Here is a 27,493-nt window from a genome sequence, read left to right on the forward strand (position 1 = left end):
AGACCCAGCCATTATTCTACTTGGTATCACGTTCTTCTCAACTGCCACTGATCAAAACTAATCACAACAGCTGTGTGACTTGTCCTCCATATATACATAAAAATAACAGAAATGGTAAAAAGGAATAAAACTTACAGGAAAAAAGCTAGAAAGGGAGGGAAGGAGAGACTAGAATGAGGAAAGGCAAGTGTCCGTGTGGAAGGCTGCCCTGCCTCCCTTGCTGGCAGACAGACCTTGCTCAGCTCACCTGCGGGACCCACCTGCTTCCCCACCCCCTCAGATGAGGTCACAGCTGGGCTCCAGCCTTATCTCCACAGCAGCCACATCCCAGCACTGCTGGCTCAGCTCCTGGCTAGCCACAAGGTAGAATTACCTCCTGTCTCAGAGCCCTTAGCAAGGCTCCATGGCCCCTCCCAAATCCCCAAATTCTTGGCATGTTCCAACCTCTCTGAAAATGCCACGTTTCTTTCATGCCTAGGAAATAAAGGAAAGGGCACTTTTAAAAGATTAGGTTTTTGACTAGAAAAAGAAAAAAAAAAAAACCTCCTGCTTATTTCATAAACATCCCCCCCAAATGGTTTGGCAAGCACCTGTTGTTTTAGGCACCAGAACTGAGTAACTCAAAAGCACCAATCTCCCCTAAGGACAAACCAAAGCCAAAACCAGATAGTGATATGATCCTGTGCCATCCTTAAAGAGGCTGCAGACTAGCGGGCACAGTGCGGTCCCCTGATACATAGGAGGGGCTGTCCCAACAGCATAGGTCTGACAGCCATATCCTCAGAGCAGTGTGACTGCAGCCACCTGCCATCTTCACCGACCTGCCTTCCCTCAGCCAGCAGGGCCCAGTCTGGCCCACCTTACCTCCTAGGAATCGATTCTGAAGAGAAAAAGAAATGCAAACATGCTTTTACTCCTTAGGAAGATACAGGGAAGGAGGTGGAGAAAGAGAAGACGACTGAGACGTCTGCTCTGAGAAGGTTCTATCCACAGTATCTGGAGGCCTGTGTTTCCCAACTAAGAAAGTGTATCGCAGGCCCTGGGATTGAACCTAGGGCCTCACACACACCAGGCAAGCACTCTACCCCTGAGCTATGGCCCCAGCCCTCTCTTTACTTTTTATTTTAGGACAGGGTCTCACTAACTTGCCCAGGGTATCTCTAATTCAATCTTTAGCCTAGGGAAGCCTTAACTTCACACTCCCGACTTCACACTCACAGTAGTGCTGATTACAGGCCTATCCCCACAGCACTTACTGTGAAAGTCCTTTCCTTTACTAGGGACAGTCTATTGCTGTCCTGGATATTATCTGAGAAAAGTGTGTGGAAAGGAGATCAAACAGCTTGTAGCAGGCAAGTGATACTCGCCTGTAATCCCAGCACAGGGGTTCCAGGCCAGCCTTGGCTACAGGGGGATCCCTTGTCTCAAGCAAGCAAAAGTCAATAAAGCTTCTTAGAGACTTGGACATCGGCAGCTGTAGATGGGTGCTTAGGTCCCACTGCTCACAAGCCTCCCACAGCAGTCCCACAAGTGAGAGGGAAGTGGGTGCCTATGGGCAGACCGGAAAGATCTGGGGAGTGGGCTCTGTCCTGCACTTGTGTGATTACAGCTAAAGGATAGGAAGTGTTGAGAAGTCAAAACGGTTGCTTGTGGCTGAAAGATGAACTGGTTTTATTTCTGGAAAGCGCCCCTCTCAGATTTGGGAACCTGGGAGAGAAACAGAACAATCAGCTCCTGTATCAGCGAAGACAAGCCAGTATCATGACAGGCAATGACAAAGCAGGCAGCACTGGGGCATGGGCTGGGTGTCTGCAGGAGGGTGGGGTGTCCTGTTTACAGCACCATGGGGTATTATCAGCCCATCGCATGCAGCAGCCTCCACAGCTCAGCCACCTGGCGAGGCACCCTGGCACCAGGCCAGACCATTTCACCACACAGCTGAGCAGTGGCGGATGCTTTGGTTCTTGGGCAACAGCAAATGGAGAAAACAAAACAAAACAGCACATACTAGATAAGGAGCCTTAGGTGCTATCTTCCAGAGCCACTTGGCCCTGTCTCCCAACTGCTACACTTGTATGGCTCCAGGGAGAGGGGCTAAGAGAGGAGGGGCCCAGCGGTCAGGTGGTGTCAACCAAGCCAACAGCACACGCGGCAGACAACACCTTTAGTGCCTACTGAGCATCAACTCGCTGATGGTCTCTGCTGATGGGAGAAGAGTAAGACAAGAAGCTACTGGCAGGGTGGCAGAGGAGAGAGCTGATGCCACTGCCCCACCAATGCCAGCTATCCGACACCAGGCACAGTGGTAGGGGATATCCCCCAGCGAAGGTGCTTTCAGAAGGGTCACCAATTCGTCTCTGCCTCTCCCAAGATCCTTCCCTAGAACTCAACTCAAACCTAACCCCAGCAGAGGAACTCGAAGGAGAGAGGTGAGAGTTCTCAGGATGAAGACCTCAGATAATGTAGGGTATGAGACATTTCTGGTTCTTCTCAGCTGGGCCAGGGATGGGGAGAAATCAGCTCTGACCCAAGACTTCTGGCTGGGCACCTGAAGGGACAAGTCCATCATTTTGCTGTCTTTCAGGCCATGTAGGAGGAAGGAACCTAGGATGGGAAGATGCTCTTAATTCCACCACCAGTATATACCTCCAAAATAGAGATGTAATTTTACACCCAGCAAAAACTCAACAACTAGCTGGTTCAACAAACAAGGTATGAGTTACTTTCTCATGCTGTCAGGCTTTGAAGCATTCTTAGTGCTAGCCTTCTCCCCTCCCTCTTTTAAAGAGAAAATAGGGGCTGGAGAGATGGCTCAGTGGCTAAGAGCACTGACTGCTCTTCCAGAGGTCCTGAGTTCAAATCCCAGCAACCACATGGTGGCTCACAACCATCTATGATGATGTCTGATGCCCTCTTCTGGTGTCTGAAGACAGCTACAGCATACTTACATATAATAAATAAATAAATCTTTAAAGAGAAAATAGCCCTCATAACAAAAGCTACAAATATGCTATAGGAAACAAGACAAACGGAGGAGTGAAAACATGAAGCTCAAAGCTATCCATGCCCACCCCGTGAGCAGCACAGTGCTGCAAGGACCCTCATTTCTCTCCGTGCTCAGATGCATGCTCATGCTTCCTTTGGTTTTCCAACCAATGATCTTCACTTAGGGATGAGAAGCAGGCAAAGCCGGGGCAGAATGGTGGAACCCTGAGGGCTCCTGCCCTACCCTGTCCACTTGAGGTGCAGTACTTGAGAAATCTGGAGAACAAAAGACAGCATTTCCCCAAGAACTGATTTGCAGGATGAAGGGGAAATTCCTCCAAACAGCCTCACAGGGATTGTCTTTCCATTTCTGGACACGTGATGGCCTCACGAGCTCGCTGTGGTTTGGGGCCATTTCACTGCTCAACTCAGGGACACGTGGGTTTTGGAAGAGAAGCTGTGGTGACACTGAAACCCCCACTATGACTATCTGAGGTTAGAAGACCTCCATGGAAAGCCCACGGAGACCCCATCTATCCCAGCTGGCTACGTTAAATCTGGGTGAGACGGTTTTCTTTGTTCCGTTGTCTAGCACTGAAACTCAAGGAAGCACTCTATTGCTGAACTATATCCCCAATCCTGACTAACATGTCTTTCAACACTAAGCCACAGCTAACTTCAACCCTCCCAGGGAGAAGAAACTCAAAAGAACTAGACTGGAAGGGGGTAAAGGTTCCATCATGCTTCCCCTACCAAGGAGATTTTACCCAGAAAAGAGCAATGGTATTTGTGCACACTCTAAGAACTGCTCAGCCAAACCCTCCATCAATCACTTTGACACCATATTTAAACGTACAACTCAAGAGAGAACCAGCGAAACCATTTCTGGCTTCAAGTCTGACTTCCCAAAATGTAGATCATGCAAAATGTAGATCATGTCAGCAGGCAGATAGAAGAATGGGCCAAGAGAAGCCTTTTTGGAGATGTCACTGTGGGAAAAATATAAGGAATACACTAACTCTGTATCTTCCAGGAGGCAGAGGGTAACCGCAGAGTGTGTGAGCATCAAAGAAGCAGGCTGCTGGTCTCTCACATTTGTTCAGCTCTCAAGAAACTACAGTTAGAAGAAAAGGAAGTAGTGTGAACTTTTCACCCGTTTTCTTGATTCTCTGAAGAGGAGTTTCTGTGGGATCGGAGCATTCTCAAGACAAAACAAACCCCCAGCAGTTACTAAAGGAAAGCTTGCTTTCCTTAGGATCTAATGGAGCCTTTGCAAGAAGAGCCCACACAGTAGCCCAACCTCCTCCCATAAAACAATCCTCACCTCGTGGTTGTCTGATAGTAATAGGTTCCTTGGGGACATACAAACTCAAAGGACAAACAAACATCTTTCTCCTTGCTTCCCTTCTTAACGGTAATCTGATTTCTATCCAACAGAAAAGAAATCATGACATCCAGTCAGCTCTTAAGTTAGCTTTTAAGGTAAGTAGGGTGAAGGGAGAACCAGATTAGGGACGTTCATCTAAAATGAGTTTTGCAAGAGGACAACTGTGAAACTATACCTTGGTTTCTGTTCTGATTCTGTGCATCCCACATGGTCATGCATTCCACTGTGGGGCAGAGAATCTCTCTTATGACCTCATGGTGAAGGTGAACTCATCTCTCCAAGGTCAAAGTGCAAAGTGAAACCTTTTATTCCCCCGAATAGAAGATTTTTCAACGAACATTTCCCACACTTGTATTTAGTAAAGACTCAACTGTTTTGTGGCTTCCTGGCTGCCTTGGTTCAGGAAACAATTCGAACCAAAAGGTTCTAGTCCCTTCCCCTGCTAGGAACCAGATGATCCTACTTGGGACTCAGGAACATTGCTTTTAGTCTCTGGCCATGGTGGATTAGTCAAGGAAAGACGAAAACAATTTAAAAGCAAGACAAGTTCTAGCGAGGAAGGTAAAACCAGGTAAAAGGGAAATAAGATTACAGATTACTATCAATCAAGTAATTTCCTCAATCAAAATAAACTCTACTTTATGAATAAACCATTAGTAATTTTAACTCTCTCTGGTCTGCTTTCTTCCTGGCTTCCAGCAAACTTCTAGGCAGCATTTGTTTAAGCAACCGGTATGCAATTCAGTATTAGCCAAGTTACACAAAATGCTTATGATGACAAAATAGGACAGCCCCGTTTTGTCACCTTTCCCGCCCGAAGGACATTGTTTCTGTCATTCCTCCTGTTGAATTGGTCATGTCAATATTCTTGTCAAGACCCATTAATTCAGAACTGTCTTTATGAAACTCTCAATGGAATACCTCAATCACGAAGAGATGCCAAGACTACTGAGCCAAAGGTTATGAGGAAAGGGATATTTACACAATGCCAAAGTATCACTCTATAAGCCACTTAAGAGGCTTATATAAGAGGAGAATAATGCAGTGAGAGAGCTGGTGGTGACCACCTAAAGTGATCAAATTCAGCCCGACTGGGGTGGATGCACAGTTAATGACACGGTGTGTACTTATGCTCAATCCCCGCCCTGTCTTCAACGACAGTATTACCACTTAGGAACAGCCTGGTCCTACATACTTCCTAAAGTAACCAGTTTAAAGACACACCTTTACCCATGAAAAGCTTACTTTTGTTTTGAGATAACATCTCACTATATTGCCTTGGCTGGTCTTGAACTCACAGATTCACCTGCCTTTATCTTCTGAGGAAACAGGAATAGAAATTACGGGATCTAGAAGAACTCCAAAATGACTTATTTTTTTTTCCAAGACAGGGTTTCTTTGTGTAGCCTGGCTATCCTGACACTCACTCTGTAGACCAGGTTGACTTCGAACTCGGAGGGTCTGCATTTCTCTACACTACCACCACCTGTCTTAAAATGACTTTTGAAAATGTATTATGGGGAAAGAGTTGTGAGAGATAAAATGCATTGTTTATATGTATGAAATTTTTGAAGAATAAAACACTAAATTAGACAAAGAAATGTTATTTAAAATATGGGCTGGTAAGAAGATTCGGTGGGTAAAGCACAACTAGACCTCACTGTAAAGGTGGGAGGACAGAATGGGCCCCAAAATGTCCTCTGACCTTCACATGGGCACTATGTGACATGTACATACCACACAAGCACAGGACAGAGATACGACGACAACAATGAAGTGAAGGGACGGGCTGGGAGGTAGCTCAGTGGGTAAAATGTTACTGAGCAAGCATGAGGTTCTTCTAGGATCCTGCATCCACATAAAAGCTAAGTGTAGTACAAGCGTGTGCCTGCAAAGTCCCAGCACCCAGGGGTGAGGACATTTCAGGTACTTGCTGGCCACCTAGATCAGACCAACAGCAAGCTCCAGGTCCAGGTTAACAGACTTTGTTAAAAATGAGAAGGAGGTGGGGGGAGAGGGAAAGGGATGAGGGGTGAGGGGAGAAGGGGACAGGGAGAGCGGAGATGGGGAGAGAGGGAGGGGAAGAGGAGATGATGGAGAACAATTAAAGATACCTGACATCAGTCTCTAGCATCCACAAGTGTTCACACATGTACTTATACAAATAATCTCTACACACACACACACACACACACACACACACACGGAATAACTCTGGATTGAGAGGCTTTTTAAGTAAGATTTAAGTAAGACCCTTTATGCTGAGGATATGGGAAGAGCATTGGTCCAGTATGTGTGAGACCTGAGCTCTAACCTCTATACCAAGGTTACAAAGCAAGCCACCGATGGGAAGTGTGAAAACAGGCGGGATGCTAAATGCTAAATGATACATAGGCACAGTTAATTTCCTTCGACATGATAACATTGTGACGCAAACTGTCTTTATTGCCAGAAGAAGCTGCTGAAATGACGGGGGGGGTGTAGTGGTGGTGGGGGTGTTGTCATGGTAGTTTCAAATAATTAACTGAAAAAGACTGCACATGGATGTACACATGTGGAAGTCTGTCTAGACACACATATATTGATGAACACAGGACAGCATTCCGACAACTTAGCCTATATATCTAGTGCTAGTTCCAGGCTAGCCAAGGCTACCCAATGAGATTCTGACTTTTTTTTTTTTTTTTTTTTTTTTTTTTTGAGGGTTTCTCTGTAGCCCTGGCTGCCCTGGAACTCACTGTGTAGACCAGGCTAGCTTCAACTCAGGGATCCATTTACCTCTGTCCCCAAGTGCTGGGCTTAAAATGCTGGGGAGTCTATCTTGACAATGGGAGGAACTGAACTCACTCATCAGCATTGAATGAGGGAGATTTTTTTAAGTAGTCTGTCCCTGAAAACAGCACCAGGAAGAGATCCTTACAGGTTCCTGACTCAGTATTTGCCCTTGAGGGTGGAAGGTTCCAACCCCTAGAGGATAAAGAAGAGAGTGCTATGGACCGCTGCAGCTCAAGTGGGATCTCAGAACTCATGTTATCATCTGGGGCACAAGGGAGAGAAAAGGAAAACAGTACAAAGTCAAAGGTAAACAAGCCTTCCAAGCAGCTAAGACAGCTGTGTTGTAGGCTCCCAGATGTCCCTGCCCACCTCCTCCCAAGCAGGAAAGTATAAACAGTGCTCAATTTACCTGTGGCTGGCCACGGCAGAAGGCCTGGTCACACGGCAGGGCAAGCTGCAGTAACCACCAGGCTTACTCAGGAGCAGAGGGCACATAGGGTGCTGGCTTGCTACACTTCGCTAGCTTGGACTCTGTCAGGATCTGCTGCACTTAACCTTGGTTTCCGATTCATTCTGCCCTGGGCTGGTCTAGGGACAAGGGCTCAGCTAGGTTCCTCAGAACCAAGAACTTCAGTCACCCAACCCTCTGCCTCATCCATAAAAACCTATGCGAAAGGTTTTTGGGGGACACAGCTCAGTAGTAGAACACTTGCCCAGCATGTCTGGGGCTCTGGGTTCGATCCCCAACGTTGCCAAACAAAACAAAAACCCATGTGAACTCTTGTACCACTCGCAGAAAGCCTGGGTCATCCTCTCACTTAAGCTCTATTTTATGTCCCCAGCAACACAGGAGATCCCCAAAAGAGTTCTACATCCCACCTAGTGAATCCATACCTGGGCCCTGACCCTCTGGAAAGGAACCAAAAATCAGTGGTAAATTACTTATGCTGGGCCCTGGTTGTGGAAAAACCCCGAAGTGCGCTGGGAAGCACTCCAGGACAGCCCCTGCTCTGAAGTCCTGGCCTTGCCAGTTGTTCAGATTTCCTAAGAGAAGCACAAAGGTTATGCAGCGCCTCCAGGGTAAGCCAGCCTGGGAAGCAAGGCTAGGTGGCCCGGGTGGTGTTTAGATCCTTGACAACTGCCGGGAAGAGAAGGAAGCTGCCAAGGGCCTCCTAACAGAAGGCTGTTCCCTGGTTACCTCTCTGCAAGCAGCTTCCTGAGGCAGAGGGCGTGGCAACACACATTACTCCGAAGATAGGTGACAGAGCAGACCTCTTCCCCCAAGCTGCTTCATGGTAATGTTACCTTCTGTAAGTAAAGAAAAGGCTTATCTTACTGACACAAAAGGCTAATAGGATTCAAGAAGGCAGTATGGGATATTAACCACCCAATGTCCTACCCCAGCTTCTGAGACCCAGAAGGCAAGCTCAGTTTAGCCCTTTGGAAGCAGACAGCACTGTTATTTGCACAGTGGCTCCCACACAAACATCTAGGCTTCAGACAGCCCCCTAGGCGTTGGGAGCAGTCTCTTTTCACCCTCCTCCTCCTTGCTCTGACTCTGTCCACCGCCCGTCAGTTACTTTGAGTCAGGACACAGCCAGAACAGTGGAAGACACAGGTAAAGAGGATCGTGGAGGGGAGTCTATGAAACTCGATCATTTCCTAAGGACAAGCACCCTGAGTACAAGCGGGGACACTTACATAGTAAATGGCCCACAGGTCTACTTCACATAGCTGGCTGAGCCATGAAAAAAAAAATCCCTTAAGGACAGCTTAATTACAGCCAGGTTAATCAAGTCTACAGCGGCAACTGTGAGCTCCTGAGATAAAAGGATGCACACCACAACTGGAGATGGTTCAGAAAACTGCCGTTTCAAAAGAGATTCTTAATTATGTGTGTACTTAAGTGTCTGTGTGGGGACTTGTGTGTGTGTAGGTGCCTATAAAGGCCATAAGGTTTTGGATCCTCTGTATGAACAGCAAGTGCTCTGAACCCCCCAGGCGACTCTCCAGTCACAGAAAACCTCTAACAAAGAGGGGGCTTTGTTAATTAGTTGAGCCCGGTGTGGTGATATATAACCTGCAGTCCCAGCAATCAGAGGACAGAGGCGGGAGGACTGCAAACTTTTCAATAGCCTGGGCTACACAGTGAGAATCAGGCTCAACTGACCAGACTAAGTAGACTAGGGTTCATTCATTCCCTGCAGCATAAGCAAAAATGACTGGATGCCTTTAAGGAGCAAAGCCAGATGGCTGAGGTGGTGTGGTGTGTAAGAGGGGAGGGTGGGAATACAACTGGGTCAGTCTGTTCCTCTGACTCTGCTTAGTAATCCCAGACCCAGCCTCCTCAGGCCTGGAGTTAAAGGACAGATGGATCAAAGGGCACTTCCCTGAGTTTAAGTTCTAACTCCTGCCCCGCTTGGTGCAATGTCCTGCACTGAATCACACAAACTCCCAAGACCTACCACATTCACAAGGCAGAGGGTACAACTGCCTGGTATACAGGCCCAGAGGAGCCATCTGGACTAGGCCTAGAATCTGGCATCACTTTCTAAGCCAAACTCACTGATGTGCCCTGTCCTCCTCTGTGCAGATGCGCAGTAGTTACTGTATGGCTATGGCACAGATGAACCTTCCAGTTCCGTGTATTGTAAGAACGGAAGCGCTAAGAGCAGGGCAGAGGAACACAGTACTAGTGCTTCATCTCCAAGGGAGGAGGCGTGTCCCTTCAGAAGACACTGGGCATACAGAGCAGGCTCAGTGCGGGATCGTGTTCAGGGAGACGGCATGCTGGGGCAACCCTGCTGACTCCACTGCTGCTCAAGGTGGAGCAAGGGCTGCACTTGAAAATACGGCAACTGGCACCCGGTCAGTTCCCAGGCTCTGAGACCAATTCTGTCCAGCTGGAGAAAGGTAAGCCACAGGCTCCTGAACGGCAATCTAACACAGAGGCGAAACCCGGGCTCCACTCCAGTGTTACGTGAACTCAGGACAGGTCCCCCATAACTTCTTGCATATCAACTGTCCCATATGCTAAGTGGGGAGAGTAAGAGACATTATAAGCATGGAGAAGCAACTTGATAGTCACACAGGTCTAGGTAGTTATTGCTTAAATGTTTTTATTTGGAAATGATTTGAAATGAGTACAGAGGACACATACATGACCATTACCCAAATTTGCCTATGAGCACACATGCCACTTGCTCTCCTGATGGCTGGCTGTCCAGTGCATTTTACAGACACGTACTTCCCTACATTCATACTTGACACCCACATGTTCACTCAAAACACACAAAGACACAAAGACACACAGACACACACACACACACAAACACACAAAGACACACAGACACACACACACACAGACACAACAGACACAGACACAGACACACACACACACACACACACACGGGCAACCAGGGCACCTTGTAAAAGGCAACTATGACAAAATGGGAGGTTGGGGACAAAGAGAAAGCAAAAGGAGGTCTCAGTAACTGGCGGGCCTATGAACTCCACTCCTTTCCCTGCACATAAGCATTCAAATGTTCTGTTTTACACGGACAGTGACCACACAGCTCAGACAAGTTACATATAGTGATGTAAAGTCAGTTTCTGTCTTTCTGTGTTGTGGTATGTGTGTGTTTTGTGTGTGTGTGTGTGTGTGTGTGTGTGTTCGCACAAGTGTACATACACATGAAACCTAAGTCTTCATCAACTGCTTTTTTTTTTTTTTTTTTTTCCGGAGCTGGGGACCCGAACCCAGGGCCTTACCACTGAGCTAGATCCCCAACCCCCATCAACTGTTTTTCTACTGAATTTTCAAATTGTTTAGTTTTAGGAGGAGGGGTCTTACTAGGTAGCCTTGACTGGCCTGCAATTCAGAAATTTGCCTTCCTCTGCCTCTTGAGTGCTGGGATTAAAATCCTGTTATACCACACTGAAACTTAATTTTTCTTTCAATTATTCTTTCTCTCTCTGTGTGTGTATGGTATGTGTGGGAATACAGGGAAGTGCATGCCACAGTGTGCATGTGGAGGTCAGAGGACAACCTTCAGGAGTCAGCTCTCTCCTTCAACAACAGGATTCGGAGCCTGAAGTCAGGCCAGGCTTGTGAGGCAAATGCTTTTACCCACTGAACCATCCTACCAGCTCTATCTCACTTTTGAGACATGGTCTCTCACTAAACCTGAAGTTCACAAATTCAGCTAGGCTGGCCAGCCTATGAGCTCAGGGATGTCCCTATCCCCACTCCCCAAAGTGCTAGGGTAACAGGGTAACTGCACCCCGCTTTCACATGGGTGCTGGGAATCTGAGTGAGCTCACGTTTGCACAGCAAGCATTGAGGCAACTGAGCCAGCTCTCTGAGCCCCTGCTTCCTGTTTTGCTTTTTACTTAAAGACAGAAAAACATACAAAACAAACAACAAAACATTATACAAATGGGAACTTTATTACATAGAACTGTTTTTTTATATATTTGTTAAATAAGATTTTGCCTTACAAGGTTGGAAAGTAACTGGAACAGAAAGTGTACGCACGAGCATCCATACAAACATTAGGACATGACATAAATCTATAGAGAGGAAAGTCATCTTGTACAGGGGTTTGTTAACTCCAAGAAAGACACCAGGCAAGGCTCCCTAGAAGGAGCTTTCTCCCAGAGTCCAAGCCTCTGCTGTTCCCCCTACTGGGTGCTATTAAATACCACAAGGACCCCACTCCAGGTAACCAAAAGCAAGAAGAGGGCTGTGCTTCGGCAGATCAGGTGCCCCAGGCTGCTTTCCTATTGGGAATGTGAGTGGTGGTGCCAGAGTTTCCCTAACACGGAGGGAGGGCTAAGCTGTTTTCGTGGCACAATGCCACTGTGCCCACCCCCTGCCGTAGGAATGCACCATCCACATTTCTTCCCAGGTGCTTTGTATGGTTTCACTCAGTTACACATAAGAAAGGTACTCTCTTACAAGCACCATCTATGTAGGCAGATCTTCCCCGTACCATTCCAAACGCAGTACCCATAACCGTGACTCCAGAGGTGGGGGACATCAGTCTCCCCCAGTTCCCTACCTGTCCCTGGTGAGCTACTCATTCCAGATGGCAACTGGACACCTCACAACAGCCACAAACACTGAAAGGCCACCACCATACCACACAGGCAGGGCTTGCCAATATCCACCAGTCTCACAGGACAAGTCTAAGGTGTGGAAAGCCCACTGTGTGGTCCCCTTGGGATGCTGAAGGAACTGACCTATCTCTGCAGCCCATTTCCAGTTCTCTTATATCAGTTTATCAGGTGTACTTTCAGCCTGGACTACAGATACGCATCAAAAGGAAACCAGAGCTCAAGATGTGCTGGGTAGGCAGTGGGGATGCTGCAGCAAGTCCACAAAAAAAGACTTCCACGTGTGGAAGACCTTTGCCTAACCAAGCAAAAGGGCTTTTTCAGTCACATGGTTGTATGCAGGGTTTTTTTTTTTTTCTGGGTCTCAGTTTCCCTATCTTCAAGAACCAGGAAATGCCTGCTTACCAGAAAGGCATGGTGAAAGTGGATATACAGCATTTGAGTACCAATTGTCTCGAGTTCTCTGAGCAATGCAGCTGAATCTGAGGCCTCTCAGATTTGGAATTCTCAGCCTTTTACTACAGAAACAACTGTTTGTGACTTTTCTGTTGGGAACACAGAATGATTCATGTGACGGTTCCACTGGGGTAGCATCCAGTGTTTCCCTCAGGTTAAGAGGTGCTTGTACCCAAGAATGCGGCTCCCACAGCTCTCCTCTCTCTTCTCCATCCAGACTGCTGTATTTACTGCATCCCTTCTATCATCGATCACACCCACCTCCCCATCTCCCTACCCCCGGTTCTGGGTAATGTCTGATGTGCGTGAGTTAAGCAGATGAGATGATCCACCATCCCAGGACAGTAGGACAGGTTTCTGCCAAACTACAGCTGCAGGGCAGGCAACGCACAGGTTACCAACGGTGGTTTTCTCAAAACCATGTGTTTGATCAGACAGGCTCAGAAAACTCATAGTGGAGGGAGTGTGGAGGAGGGGCAAGGGAGGAAGGAGAGGAGCAGAAGAAAGAGGAGGGAGGAGGGAAGAAGGGAAAAGCTGCTTCCCCTCCTTAATCACATGCTAGCACTGCTCAAGGTCACACCCAGCTGAGCGGGTTTATTAAACCACTTTGTCTAAGTCACTAGACCCATGGTTACAAACAGGGAAACAGACTGAAGAACTGTCTGAATGTCTAGGGTGAGGACAATGATCACGAACACCTCTCCCCTGCATTCCCCACTTAGCAGGGGAAGAGAAGGACCAGTAATACCTGGGATGATGGTGCCTGGCATGGGGGAGGGGCTTTCAACCTGATCACAATTGGGAAAGCCTCGCTAGGGCACACTTTAACTCTGCAGCCTGGCCCACATAGCCACGAATTTTGCAATTCCTGCTTCTCCTTGCTGTACAGTATAACACTACCAAAACGGGCACCGGTCTATCTGGTGTAAAAGGACACTGGGCACTCGTCTCAGTCTCCTTGATCCATCAACCACACCTAGTTCTAGGCCAAGAGCCAGGTAGCTCAGACTTTAAACAAAACTATAACAAAATCCTACATACTGTTTCTTTCCATGGATCAACCTGGTGACTGCCCATGTTTGCCCCTGTGATAGGAAGAGAACTACAGGCCCAGCAATGACTTCCATGGAAACGCAACGTCCTTGTCACCAGCTGGGCTTGAATCCCAAAAGCCAGGCTGAAAAGAAGCCCAATGATTTAAGCAGAGAACACTGACACTTCGAAGAATGGGCAGGTTGTTCTGCAAGTAGCTGGAGAGGTATTGGGGGCGCAGGGGGACAGTGTATGGGGACCAGGAGGGGAAAGGCCATTACAAGTGAGCCTGGGGAGGTGTGGCTCCCTTCTGCACTCCACTGCCTTTCCAGCAACTCAATCCAACAAGTATTTATTGAGCATGACACTCCCCACTTCACCCTGGCCCTCCCTCGGCAAAAGCACTCAAATCTGTTCAAGCTGTGGGGTTTGTTCCACTGCAGCACTTGAACTTGAAATACTAGGTACCTACTTAAAAAGGCATGCACACAATTTCCAGGATGGGGCAGAAGGCACTACAGAGATTTGATTACACTGCTGACCAGATGAAACTATAGCAATGGCACTTTGTGTGTGTGTGTGTGTGTGTGTGTGTGTGTGTGTGTGTGTGTGTGTGTGTGCATGCAGTGATGGGGATAGAACCCAAAGCTTTGCACATGCTAGGTACATGCTTTACCACCATAATACATCCCAGGATGAAAAAACAAGATCACTTTTAAAAGAGAAAGGAGAGGGGCTGGGGATTTAACTCAGTGGTAGAGCGCTTACCTAGGAAGCGCAAGGCCCTGGGTTGGGTCCCCAGCTCAAAAAAAAAAAAAAAAAAAAAAAAAAAAGAAAAGAGAGAAGACAATAGAAATCTAATTTAACTTTAGGGAAAATACACTGGCAAAGAGAGAAGAAAGAAAAAAAGAGAGAGAGAGAGAGAGAGAGAGAGAGGGAGGGAGGGAAGGAGGGGGGAGGAGGGAAGAAAGGCAGGCAGGCAGGCAGGCAGGCTATGTATCATATCCCACCTTTGGTCTTATCACTTCAATGCTCTCCTGAAGGTTGTCATTTCAGATCACAGGACAAGGGACTAAGGTAGTAGAGCTGCTGGTACACTAACCTGTTCCCTAACAAGATGGCTCCCTGGAAAAAGTTGCCTGTCATTAGCAGATAGGGAACTATGGTGGGGGTGGGGGGCTAAACTTACAACACTACCCTGCCAAATACTGTCCACCATTTAAAAATAACACATTCTTGCAGCCTCCAATAGAATGCATCCCAATTCTTAACCATGGCCCAACTGCATGAGAGCAATCAAATCCTTTAGAGGATCTTCCCAGGCTTCCACACGCCCCTTTTAATAGGGAGCTGGAAGCACAAACTGCTAATGTGCAGGCGGGTGAAGCCCAAGGCACTCCATCCTCCCCCGGTGTCAGCTGTCTAGGGCTCGTGAGCAAACCACAGACCTGTGTGCCTGAACAGGGCAGGGTAAGTGTCTGTACATGGCCAAGACTTCAGTTCCAGGTTCCCCAGGGCTGGACTTGCAGTTTTCCTATTATGAAATACTCAGATAGCGTGCTTTAAAGTTCATTTAAGCTGCTCTAGATTGGCTGTGGTACTCCCACACAGGAAAGGCAACTGAAGCTTACTCAGTCTGAGGATAACCATTTAAATGACTCTAAAGCTAGACATGCAACTCTGTTGTGACTCTAGGGAGAGAGCAGAGTGCCAGAAAGCTAGGATGTCCAGTGGGCGCTGTGAGCTAGAAGGCTTCATGTTCACAGCCAGCTGTGCCCAGGAAGGACAACCCATCCGGAGCTCCACAGGGCAGGAGGAACTGGAGCACAGATAATTTATGAACTTCCAATAGTATCCTCAACTCTTCCCTCTCAGACCAGGATTTGTTTCTGACCTAACTATGTGAATAGATTTGGCTAGTGTTTGGTTAATTCATACTCTGCAAACCAAATAATGGAATCTCTGTGAGGCTGCAACTCAGGCAGAGGAGAAAGCTGAGAGCAGTTCCTACTCAGCTTCCCTTGGCTTCGACTACCTCTTCTAAGACAGGGAAGAACCACTTTTGTATTAGAGGGGCAGAAATTCCATACCAGGAGGGCAGATTATTAAGTCATCAAGAGATTGTCCACACGCTTTAAACTAACTTGCTGTTGGGCATCTGGGGTGGTTAATTGTGATTGCCACCTTGTTGGGACCTGGAATCATGGAAGGAACACGCCTCTGGGTATGTCTCTGAGGGACTGTCTCTATTAAGTTAATTGAAGATGGAAGACCTACCCTAAATAGAGGTGGCAGCATTTCTAGGTCTGCCTAGGAGAGCTGAGCACCAGGAATCTCTCTGCTTCCTGAGCACAGATGTACTAGAGGAACCAAACTCCCGCTCCGCTTCCCTGGCTTCCCTGGGACTGGACCCTTGAACCATGCACCGAAATAAACTCTTCCTTCCTTTTCAGTCAGGTATTTTGCCTCAGCAACGAGACAAGTAACCCATATAGTATCCACTTGTTCTATGAAGTAGGAAAGAAACACCGGGTTTACCTTTCCAGCCCTTAGAAGGGTTCCACAGAACAAGAGTAAGACCAGGTAAGACCAGGCAGAACACTTGAGCTAGTGTCAAGTAGTGCTTGATACACATGACAGCATATATAAAATGCCAAAACCAGACCTGTCAGAAAATGTCACACACCATGAAGTCTGAATCCTTTAGCACAAAGACTCAGGATGAGATTGGTAAGAACCTGGAGGCAGCTGTTTAATTCCCAACTACTACTGTGATCGAGGAATATCGTGGACCTGGGGTCTACCATGGGACTCGGAACGGACGGACTTCAGCAGCGAATGCAGGCAGAGAGTGCTTTTGTCTACTGAGCCCACCAAACTGCTTGGGCAACACTCGAATTCACATCATCACTATGAAAATTTTGTAATCCTGCCTCATGTTTCCTAGAGATTCGTATCTGAACCAGAGAGAATAATATCCTCTTACTGCCACACCCCACAAGATTCTCACCCCCTTTCTACCAATGTCTTAACTCTGCGTTACATAAGGACTTCTTATACCGTCTAATACTGTGCTATCCTGAAGAACACACAGGCCCACACTGCTTTAGGTACCCAAAAGATTGGCACTTGTTACTGCTAATGACACCCTAGAAACTGGAACACACACACCCCCCAATCACTACTGATAAAATATTTAAGGGTCAGATACTTCAAAAGTAAGTATTCTTTGTGACCACCCCTGGGCCTGGAAAAGCGGTGGAAGACAGCAGTTAGCAGCATCAGGCCAGCAAGAGCCTGAGAGTTCAACACTCCCAACAGAGGCCATCTCCATCACAGGTCACAGAAGGACAATTGTGACTCTTTAAGGATGTTAACTGTATCCCCAAGCTTCATTATACCAAGATGACTCCTCGGCAGAAAAAATCCCGACTATTTTAATCTTCCAGCTGTTTGTGGCACCACAAGCCACAGGGATAAGCACCTCTCTCGGAAACTCTACTACACAACCACTTTGCTGTAGCTTCATAACCATCTAAACACCTAGCCCCCAAGGGCTCAGTCCCCAAAACAATGCAAGAAAAGGCATTTTATAATTAGCAATGGCATCACTAGTAACAATACCTTATATTCAGGAAAAAGCCTCTTGGGAGAGCAACTCCCCGTGTCCCTCTGGAGAATCTAGTATTTTAGGACAGCCATGGTCCTATCAGCTCTCACTGATTTGTTGAGAAAACTAAAAGATAACGAGAACAATTCAAAACAGGAGCTCTGCCTCACGTGGTTTCTATTTAATTTTTAAAATATGTTCTCTGTAGTCCAAGTGGTTAGGTTGAGGGTAGAGGGCCATAAGGAAGAGGGGGAGCAAATTTGCTTAACTGTTGAGCTTTTATGTAAATTCAAATGAGCTGTGTCTAGTGAACACATGTCACCTGACAACCATGGGGGTGGGGACCTGTACCCACACGTGCTGATCTACCACAAAGACTGGGAACTGACTAGAAACAGATGGTTCCTTTGCTCCTAAAATATGAGTAGGGACACAGGATTGTTACCTTACCCTACCTTGGGGTTTTCTGAGGAAGTATACATTACACACACTTGATTTTTACACTGGAGTAAGAGTCAGGTGTATTGTTCAGGACAAGGAGGGATAAACTTTTTATAAAATGACTCAATTCTGCCACTGACAGCGTGAAAACAGACATAGCCAATATCTAGAGAGTGTGGCTGTGTTCCAATAAAACTTTATTTACAAAAACAGGCTCAGGGCCAGACATAACCTACAGGCTATAATTACCAGCTCCTGGTTTAAGAAGGTTCTGGTGGAGTACGGTAGTTCCCAGGCAGCATCTGGTTTCCCAGGTTTGGAGAAATAATTAGCATAGTTTAATTAAGTGTTATCTTCATGGGGCAGGACATGTGGCTCTTCGGTAGTGTTTGTGTAGCATGCCCAAAGTCCTGGGTTCGATCCCAAGCACCACAAAATAAACAACAAAACTATTGTTTTCATTCTAGGAAGATGGAGAAGGAAGCTCTCAGGATAGGTAAGACTGGAGCCCTGAAAAATTTAATTCCTACTGCTCTTTTATCTATCATTATGGGTTCTGGAAGAACACAAAAGCCTCAAACTGGCTTCAAACACACACACACACACACACACACACACACACACACACACACACAATTTCATTTAATTCAAGGGGCAATTGCAGGAAGAAATATACCCTGGGTTTCAATTACTCACCAGTGGCTCATGGTTTTCTTAGAGTTGGCCCTCATTTTTCTCTCAGCTTTCTCAGCTCCAGCTCATAAAAAAAATGAAGCCATTCCTCGCTTTATGAAGACATCCCTTCTGGATGAACGGTCACAGAAGGTAAACCCGCTCTTTGCACCATAACCCTTTAAACGAGGCCTAATCTATCTTGTCAAGAACACAGCAGGGTGTGTGGTGCAAGATAACTGCACAGGCAGAGTATTACATCTTTTGGGATGGGAAACAGTGACGGCACTTAATTGTTCCTGAAACCCAGTCCCAGCTCCCAGGCCTTTTTAAACAGTTGTGTTTCTGAGCCCTGTTTGGAGAGCTTGTTCTAAAGATGACAGAATCAAAACTCAAGAGGCCCTGAAGTTCTGAAACCTGCAGCACTGGTTTCAGAGCCGTCTGGGTTTGCTCTTTGAAGCCTGAAAAGGCAGTGGGCTCTCCCCAACAGTGCTCTTACAGTACGTCAGTGCTGGGAACAGCACACACTTTCACAGCACCTTTCCTGTGCCAGGCGCTCATCTAAGCTCTTCATGAACTCATTTAATTCTTACGATATACTGTCCACATAGGAAGAAAGGGAATCCAGAAACTTCCTCAAGAGTATACACCAGCTAGGAAGTGGAAAAGCCTGTATTTAAAACCCAGACTACAAACATCTGTGAGAGTAAAAAATGTCCCTGTTACCTGCCCTAATGGCCTAGGGGGAAACACTCCTGCACACTTCCCAAGGCACAGAAGGAATAGAAACAACCGGAAGATGCAGGAACATGAGTGAGGTTGGCCTGCACAATAGGTCCCAAGTCAAAGACCAAGTACATCCCCCACCTCCCTTTAATGCTTAGCCACAAAGACGAAAAGGCTCAGGCTACTGTTTTGTCTCTCTCCCTCCATTCCTACTGAAAGCATAAAGATAATCCCACTTCATAGGCAATGTCTTCTTAATACCTCCGGGATAGTAACAGACGGAGAAACAACCAAATACATAATGCAGGAATCCATTCAATCTGCCCTAAGTCACCTGACAAGTTACACAGAACTCTGGTTTCCTGTTTTCATCAGTATCTTTAGAGACCCCAACCCTGCAAAAGGAGAAGGCCATGTAATGAAACCCAAGCATGCAAGCCTACATTCCTCCCTTCTGCACAGCCCCCACCATCGCTTTCCCTTTTAATGTAGGAATCACAAAACAACTGCTCTTAAAATGACTGCTAAACGACTTCTAACCACTGCACGGGCAAGGCTTCTGTCGATTTCTACCGAAAGGGATGAGGGTTCTGGTGCTTGTTGCTCTAGCTCCCCTGGGTTTCAAGGAAGCCCAAACAAAACCAACAGGTTTGTAAGTCTTGTGGTTTCTTTATAGTTGATGATAGGCATGAGTTTGTCTGGGCAATGCCTTCTTCTACACCACCACTTCGACTACTTGGTCACCATCTTGCTACCAGATTTGACCAAGTTCTGCGTTCCAGAATGTGATACTAGCACATACAGTGAGGTCCAAATAGACTTGGCTTCCTACCTCAAAGATCTGATGAATCCCATTCCTATCTAGCAAGACTCTTGTAACAGAATACCTTCAGGAAGAAGATATACAACATCCAAGCTTAGTTAGTAATCTGCAGAAAGCGCAAGAGACTGGGGTAGAGAGTGTCACATTAAGATGGCAGGGACCACATAACTTCTGTACATTTGGTACAAACTTCAGCTTAGGAAGTGTGCAACGATCCTTTCACATCTGGTGTGAATCAAATGCAAACTTCACTTTAACTTACTGCCAACCTCCTCATGCAAGTAGGTTCCCTTTCCGTTCCAAAGGGCCTGCATTTGTGGGTCCCATCACAGTCTTGAGTGTGAAAGCAAGGTTAAATTTGCTCCACCCTAGTTTCCCCACAACCACCACATTAAGCTGCTATTAAGAAACTGCTACGACACTTTTCAGAAAGTGGGGTATTTGCCTCAGCATACTTGATTGTAAGCACTCCATTGCCACGTTGGCTGGGAATGCTCATGGCAAAACACCTTCGGAAGAGGCAAGAAGTAGTGTGTAAACTGCCCAACTCCTTCCTGTACATAAACACACAAGCACAGAATGATTGAAAAGAGACAGCCATATTAAGCAGATCAGAGATATGGGAACATACAACTTCTGGGCTACACTGAGAGGAATGTAGAAAACCGGTAACAGAGGTGCGTTTGCACCGCAGTAAAAGCCGTTAAACTAACTTATTCCAACGGGCTGAGTTCAAATCATCTCCTGGAAGAAGCATAATGGAAAGCGCACGTGAAGTAGTGGAGAAAGGAACTCGAGAGCCATAGAGAGGGACGCTGGGGCCAAACTCAAGCTGGAGAAGTAACACATGGCTCCACCCGGCTCTCTTCCATGCCCCTCCCCCTCACCGAGCAGGCGTCCAGCGCCCACCGGTTTTGGCTCCTAGCGAAGCCCTCGACTCCGGGCGCCCACAACACTCCATGCACGCACTCTAGCACTTCTCACACCTTCCAGGCGGACATTCGGACCACTTTTCGGTTACGCCCCCCAAAGCTAACTTCCATCTGCCAGGTCCCTCTCCTCAGGTCCCGGCCCAGACACCCGGCACCCCGTCCCGGAGTTGCACCTCAGGTTCGCAGCTGCTCGCCTTCGCTCCCTCCGCCCTCGCGAACTCTGAGCGCCCCCTTTTCTCTTCTCTCACCTCCCATCCACTTCGCCCTCACACTTCTAGTACTCTCCAGCCCGCTGCCCCAGCACCCGCTCCGGACCCGGCTCACCTGCGCGGCCACCCCCGTCCCGGCGCTGGTGCGGCTGCTGCAGCTGGAAGGGGACCGTAGCCCTGAGTGGCTGCAGACCGACCCGGGGGGAGCCAGCGGGCGCCGGTGGTGAGCAGCCCCGCCGGAGACCCCCTGCCCCTCCGCGCCCCGGCCCCCAGGAACCTCCACCTCGGCCGCCCGCTGCGGCCCCGGACATGGCCCACCCGACTACCTGTGCTTCAGCCCCACAGCGAGCCCCACACTACCCCCAACCCAGGCGGCCGCTACTTATCTGCCCTACAGGCACGGACCAGCCCCCTCGGCCCAGAGTTCCAATTGGCCTATGGAGTCCCAGGACCTCCCCCTCAACCAATCCACGGCGGGGCTCTTCTCTTTCCGAGGATGATTGGTCCATGTGCTCAGCCCTCAACACAAAACCCCACCCTTCTGCTTTTCTTTGCTTTTTTTTTAAGGTCCTTAAGGCTGCCGATTGGTCTTTCCAGTAGAGGGCTGGTTCTTCAGCACTGCCAATGAGAGGGCTCAAAGAGGAGGATCGTCACACCCAGTCCCAGGTAGTATGCAAATATATGCCATGTGATTTCAGGCCGTGCAGGGGGCGGGGCTGGATGTGGATTGGAATCAAACACTAATGAAATCTTTAAACGGGGCAGTGTCAAATTCTAGGCAGTTTCTATGGGACTGAGAAAGCCTAACTTCAAAAGCCATTACATTTAGTTTAACCGAAAAACATTAGTTTTCAATTCTTATGAGATTGCACTGCAGCTGGTCAACTCCAAACTAAGATTCAATAAACTTATACAAGCTTTGCCTATCATTTGCATGAGCTTTGCATTAAATTCGTACATTTAATGGCTGCCTCGCCTCACATGACACTCATTTGTCCTCTACGTTTCCAAGTCCCTCCGGAAGCTGGTCCAATCTCAATAAAAACAGCTGTTAGTCTGTAAATTAACTTGAGACTTTAAAAGGGAGCTGGGAATTTCCCTTCAGAGACACCCATTGTAAGTGTACCTAACAAAACGAAGAGACTGATAAACCTGATCAAGTTTGATAGTGACTCCATTAAGAAATCTTTGTTTTTCCAGCTCAGTTGCTCTCTGACCTACAAGGCAAAGACCAGATGGTCCCCAAAGAGAATACTGGCAAGTTGTAAAAATTATATGCTCTATATTATGAAGGCATTTTCAGGAGAAAAGAAAAAGCAGTGTCTAAAATACTATTAAAACTTACTGCTTCTCAAAAAAAATTGATTACCCTTGCTAATTTGTTCTATATATGGAAAAGAAACAGAGTCAATCAACGCTGGACTGTCTGTGAGAAGGGACCATCCAAGTAATTGGATAATTCCCTCTAGATTTATATTTAGTTATGAATTCTAATTTTGACCTTGCTACCGATTTGTCTTTCTATTTCAGTCTTTACCGAGTTTAGTGTTTAAAAAAAAAAAAAAAAAGGTATTCCCTTGAAGCCATACTTACTAATCAGAGGAAAGGAAGTAAACTGGGTGTGTGCTGCGAGAGTACCAAGGGATCAAATAATGAAAGTAGATAATGCTCAAAGTGGGAGTTCAAGAGTTGGTCGAATATGAAAGCCAACCAATGAGTGCAGCACAAATGGAGGCAACGGAACGTTCTGTGAAAAGATTTTCTTTGCAAAAACTCTACTTTCATGTTTGAAGATTCGCCGTGGTGGAAGAAAAAAGTACTCCTTTTCCATGAGGAGGACAATCTCACTAAATGCCTTATAGGGATGAATAAAGCCTGATGGCTGGAATTAAAACTCAGCCAGTCGCAAATTAGCTCCGCTTTAAAAGGTGCATCTGATGGTCGGGGATGGAGGTCAGTGGAGCGACACTTAACTGGCATGCTCGAACCTCTAGGTTTGAGTTACAGGTATAGAGGTGGGTGAGGAACACAGAATGTAGTCTCAATTTCAATTAGCTCAACACGCTCACACACTTCAGATCTCTGCCCTTTATCAAGACTGATTCCGCCCCTGTGTCTCACACCCTCACTGAGGAAATCAGCAGCAATAGCACCCAATATTCAATGAATCCCTTTCTGCATGCCAGATATGTATCAAGTACTTTGCAGACAAGTTCATTTAGGGCTCATGACTGAAACTGAGAGGTTGCTACTATGTCCTTTTTTTCCCGAGTCTTTGGAAAGAAGCATCGTTCTCAGGGCTACCCTGCAGGCTAAGTCCAGAGCTGAGCCTGGCTTGATCCCTATGCTCATAAAACTTTTCATGAACTTTTTTTTTTTGCAGTGATATGAATCTGGCTGGTATGCCAACATCTGTCTAGTGCTTTACGGCTTACACACCATCACGTTATCTAATTCTCACTATAGACCTGGAATGGTCAAAATGCAAATATGACGTCTTCAAGAGGTTAGGTCACAGTGGCTGAACTGCTTGCCCAAGATCCTTTGGCAGACACAGGACTTTCAGCTTCAAGTACTTTCCCAACACTCAAGTTCCTGACCATTGGAACCACCTGAGAGGGAAAGAGTGACTGTGTGGTCTCTTGATAATGTATGCTATTTTAGGACCCCTCACGTATACATAGATCCTTAGATAGCCTCACACAATGAGTGGTTTTATTGTATGATCGTTTTAAGTGTGTGTTACTGAAGAAAAAACACCCTTGGACTGAGGGATTTTGAAACACATTTGACACATAGCTTCCTCTCTGTGTAAGAATCACCCTGAGTCATCAACTTTCCAGACTTATTGTAAAGATAAATTGACACATTATTTTATAGAGTAATTTTGCCTTGGAAAAAGGACTTAAGAGAGTTAGACAGTAACAAGTTTTAAACATTTCCCCAAAGCCAAGATATCACCCCTGAGGACCTAGATGGTGGAAAAAAAGAGTCACTAAAGGTGGTACAAATGAAGAGTTGAATCTTCTGAATCCAGAAAGTTATGGTCTTTCCTGATAAGTTGCTGGCAAGAGACACTGAGGTTGACCCTAGCATAGAAAGCAAGCATGTATGTAACTCCTGCCTTCTGTTGGGTATCATGCCCAAGCAGCTCTCTCTCGCTCACTTCTCTGTACCTGATAGCTTCCCCTAGCATGGGCGTGATCACAGGATAAGGACCTCATCTGAACATTGGCCCTTGTCTGCTTCCACTAATGGAAGAGTCCACAGCCAAGGCTCTGGAGAGGCTGTGTGATGCTAAGGAAGGTGCTTCCTATTACAAACCACTTTCTCGCTTGGTATTGTTTTTCTTTGTTGTCCTTATCGACATCATAACCAATAATCACTCTTCACAGATTTGTTGAAATGACTACTATGTGTCAGACTCTGAGCTTATGGAATATTAAAAAATGTTCCAATATGGGGTTCCTAGGACCAGGGAGATGGCCCAGTAAATCAAGCCTGATGGCCTGAGTTTAATCCCTGGAACCTATATAATGGAAGAAGAGAACTGACTTCCACAGTCATCCTCTGTACCTCCATTAGCATGTCCTGGTGCACACATACACGCATGCACGCACACACACATACACACAATGTTAAAAATAAAAACAGATGCTGCTCCTACTCTGAAGTTCACAGCCTAGCAGGCTTTGAAGCTTATAAACGGAAGTGGTACAGGATAGATGCTATTGCAATAGGAAGTCATGACCTGGTTTCTGCTTTCAGAGACTTTGGTTGAGATGTAGCTCAGTCGATAGAGTGCTTGTCTCCAATGTCCTGGGTTCCATCCCGAGTACCACATAAAAACTGAGCACAGTTGTACAAACATGCCTGTGGTCCTTGCAACTGAGCATGCACAGGAAGGAAGATTAATAGTTTAGGGTCATCCTTGGGCTGTTCTAGGATACATAAGACCTTGTTACAGAAAGAAAGGAGAGAGAGAGAGAGACAGAGAGAGAGAGAGAGAGAGAGAGAGAGAGAGAGAGAGAGAGAGAGAGAGAGAGAGAGAGAGAGACAGAGAGAGAGACAGAGAGAGAGAGAGGAAGAAGGAAAGAAAGAAAGGAAGAAGGGGAGGGAGGAGGGGAGGAGGAGGAGGAAGAGGAGGAGGAAGAGGAAGAAGAGGAAGAGGAGGAAGAGGAGGAAGAGGAGGAGGAGGAAGAGGAGGAGGAGGAAGAGGAGGAGGAGGAAGAGGAGGAGGAGGAAGAGGAAGAGCAGCAGCAACAGCAACAGCAATAACAACAGCAACAACAATGTTGGCTGGAGGCAGGTACGCAAAAGCATCAAAAGTGGAGGGTTACATCTAGCAAGTACGCATATCAATAGTCTTCCACGTATTTCACACTAAACTGTTTAAGGTTTTGAGACAGTTTCACTATAGAAATCTGAATGGCATGAGACTCTTTATGCAGAGCAGGCTGGCCTCCCGAAGATCAGTCTGCCTCTACCTTGGTCTGAAGTGCTGGGATTGAAAGTGTTTACTACCTGGTGTTTAAGGGGTTCTGACAGCAAACATGAAAGGCCCTTGATGGCAGAATGCTCTTGGGATGTCCTTGGCTGCTGCAAGTACTCAAGAAGTTGGAATTGTTTCTCCTCAGGCATGAGTCAGGAGAGCCACTCCTCAAGCAGACTCTGTGAAGTACAGGGGCCTTAAAAGACCCTGAGGGATTGCCTGGGATAAAAGGCTCTGAGAGAATTGACTGGTCGGAGTCAGCAGGAAGGCCTTACCCTGGAGGCCATTGGATCAACAAAGGACGCAGTTGTCAGAGCCAGCCGGAACTTCAGTTCTGAAGGCTCACAAATATATAGAGATTCCAAATTTCTACCACCCAAAATATAACAAGCAGGAGCAATTGTTCAGCAGAGACTGGAGACGCCTTGATGGTCTTCTATCTCTGAACTTCCTGGTACATGTCTGTGTGCTTACATCTTATCTTTGGCCCTATAGTTCCAAAATCCTTAAGCAGAATATAAGATGACGCAAACACAGTGTCTCTTTCTGACCTACCTCCTTTCCTCAGCCTCTGTCTGAAATGTCAGGCCTGGCTCCTCAGGGAACTAAATCCTGAGGAAATGGGGTCAGAGCTAAAGGAGCAGAGCAGCCTGAGAGGGATTGGGAAGGAGGGACAAGGAAATGAATGAGGTTATGGGAACAGAAGTGGGGGGGTCTCTCCCTTAGCACCTTTTCCCATTCTAGTAGCTTCTCTCTCCCTGTAACCCTTCCCTTACTCCCAAGATAGCCAGCCAGCCTGGATCTTGACCTTTTGTGATCTCTCTGACACATTTTGACCCTTGCTGGGATCCACCATTCTGTCTCCTTTGTTAGTACTTTCTCACTTCTCTCTCCCTGTGCACATCACCCACTAACTCTCATTTTGTCCTCAGTAAGACTCGACTTTTCTTGTTAAACCACAGCTATTTTTAAAGTCATCCTTGGCCTGAACAAGAAAGGATATGGAAGAAACGTTCAAGTAAGTAAAAAATAAATACAGGATCAAAGACCTTAAAATTTTAGAAGTCTGGGATGGCCTACTGAACACGATAAAAATATAATTTATAATTTTTGTAATTGTTAATTTGTTTATTTGTTTGCAATAGGGTCTTAGTAGATAGCCTTAAACTCTTGATCCTCCTGCCTCAGCTCCCAGCACTGAGATCATATGCCTGTACTACATGCTCAGGATTCAAGGTAGATGGTTTTTAAGGATATAATTGCATTGTTCCAAGAAGTAATTAGAGGGCTGGTGGGATGGCTCACTGGGTGACTTAGTTACTTTTCTATTGCTATGACAAAACACCATAACCAAGGCAAATGATTAAAATAAACATTAATTTGGATACTTATAGGGTGGGTATATTGCTGGAACAGTAGCTGATCCACATCTGATCCACAAGTTCAAGGCAGAGAGAGAGAGCTGACTGGGAATTGTATCAGCTTAGAACCCTCAAAGCTCACCCTCAGTAATTTCCCTCCTTTAATAAGGTCATACCTCCTAATCCTTCCCAAGCACTTCCATCCATTGGGCAAGCATTCAAATATTTGAGCCTATGGGGACCCTACTCATTCAAACCATCACATTGAATTAAGGTTCCTGATACCAACCCTGACAGTCTGAATTTACTCACTGAGACTCACATAAGGGAAGGGGAGAATAATTTTTACAAGCTGTCTTCTGACTACCACACAAGTGCCCTAGTGACCTAGTGAGTACAGAAACACACACATACACACACACACACACACCACACACACACACACACACACACACACATACACACACACCATAA

General features: G+C 46.7%; 1 protein-coding gene across 1 annotated transcript in view; it reads right to left on the reverse strand.

Moving 5' to 3' along the window:
- Positions 1–21,477, reverse strand: part of Fam117a (family with sequence similarity 117 member A) — a 43,790-nt gene extending 22,313 nt beyond the window's left edge. Inside the window, exon 1 of the mRNA XM_032913431.1 lies at positions 21,282–21,477. Coding sequence (XP_032769322.1) covers positions 21,282–21,477 — 196 coding nt within the window. The remainder of the gene's footprint in view (positions 1–21,281) is intronic.
- Between the last annotated feature and the right edge of the window lie 6,016 nt (positions 21,478–27,493).

This window comes from Rattus rattus, chromosome 9 (assembly GCF_011064425.1).
Source record: "Rattus rattus isolate New Zealand chromosome 9, Rrattus_CSIRO_v1, whole genome shotgun sequence".
Lineage (NCBI taxonomy): Eukaryota > Metazoa > Chordata > Mammalia > Rodentia > Muridae > Rattus > Rattus rattus.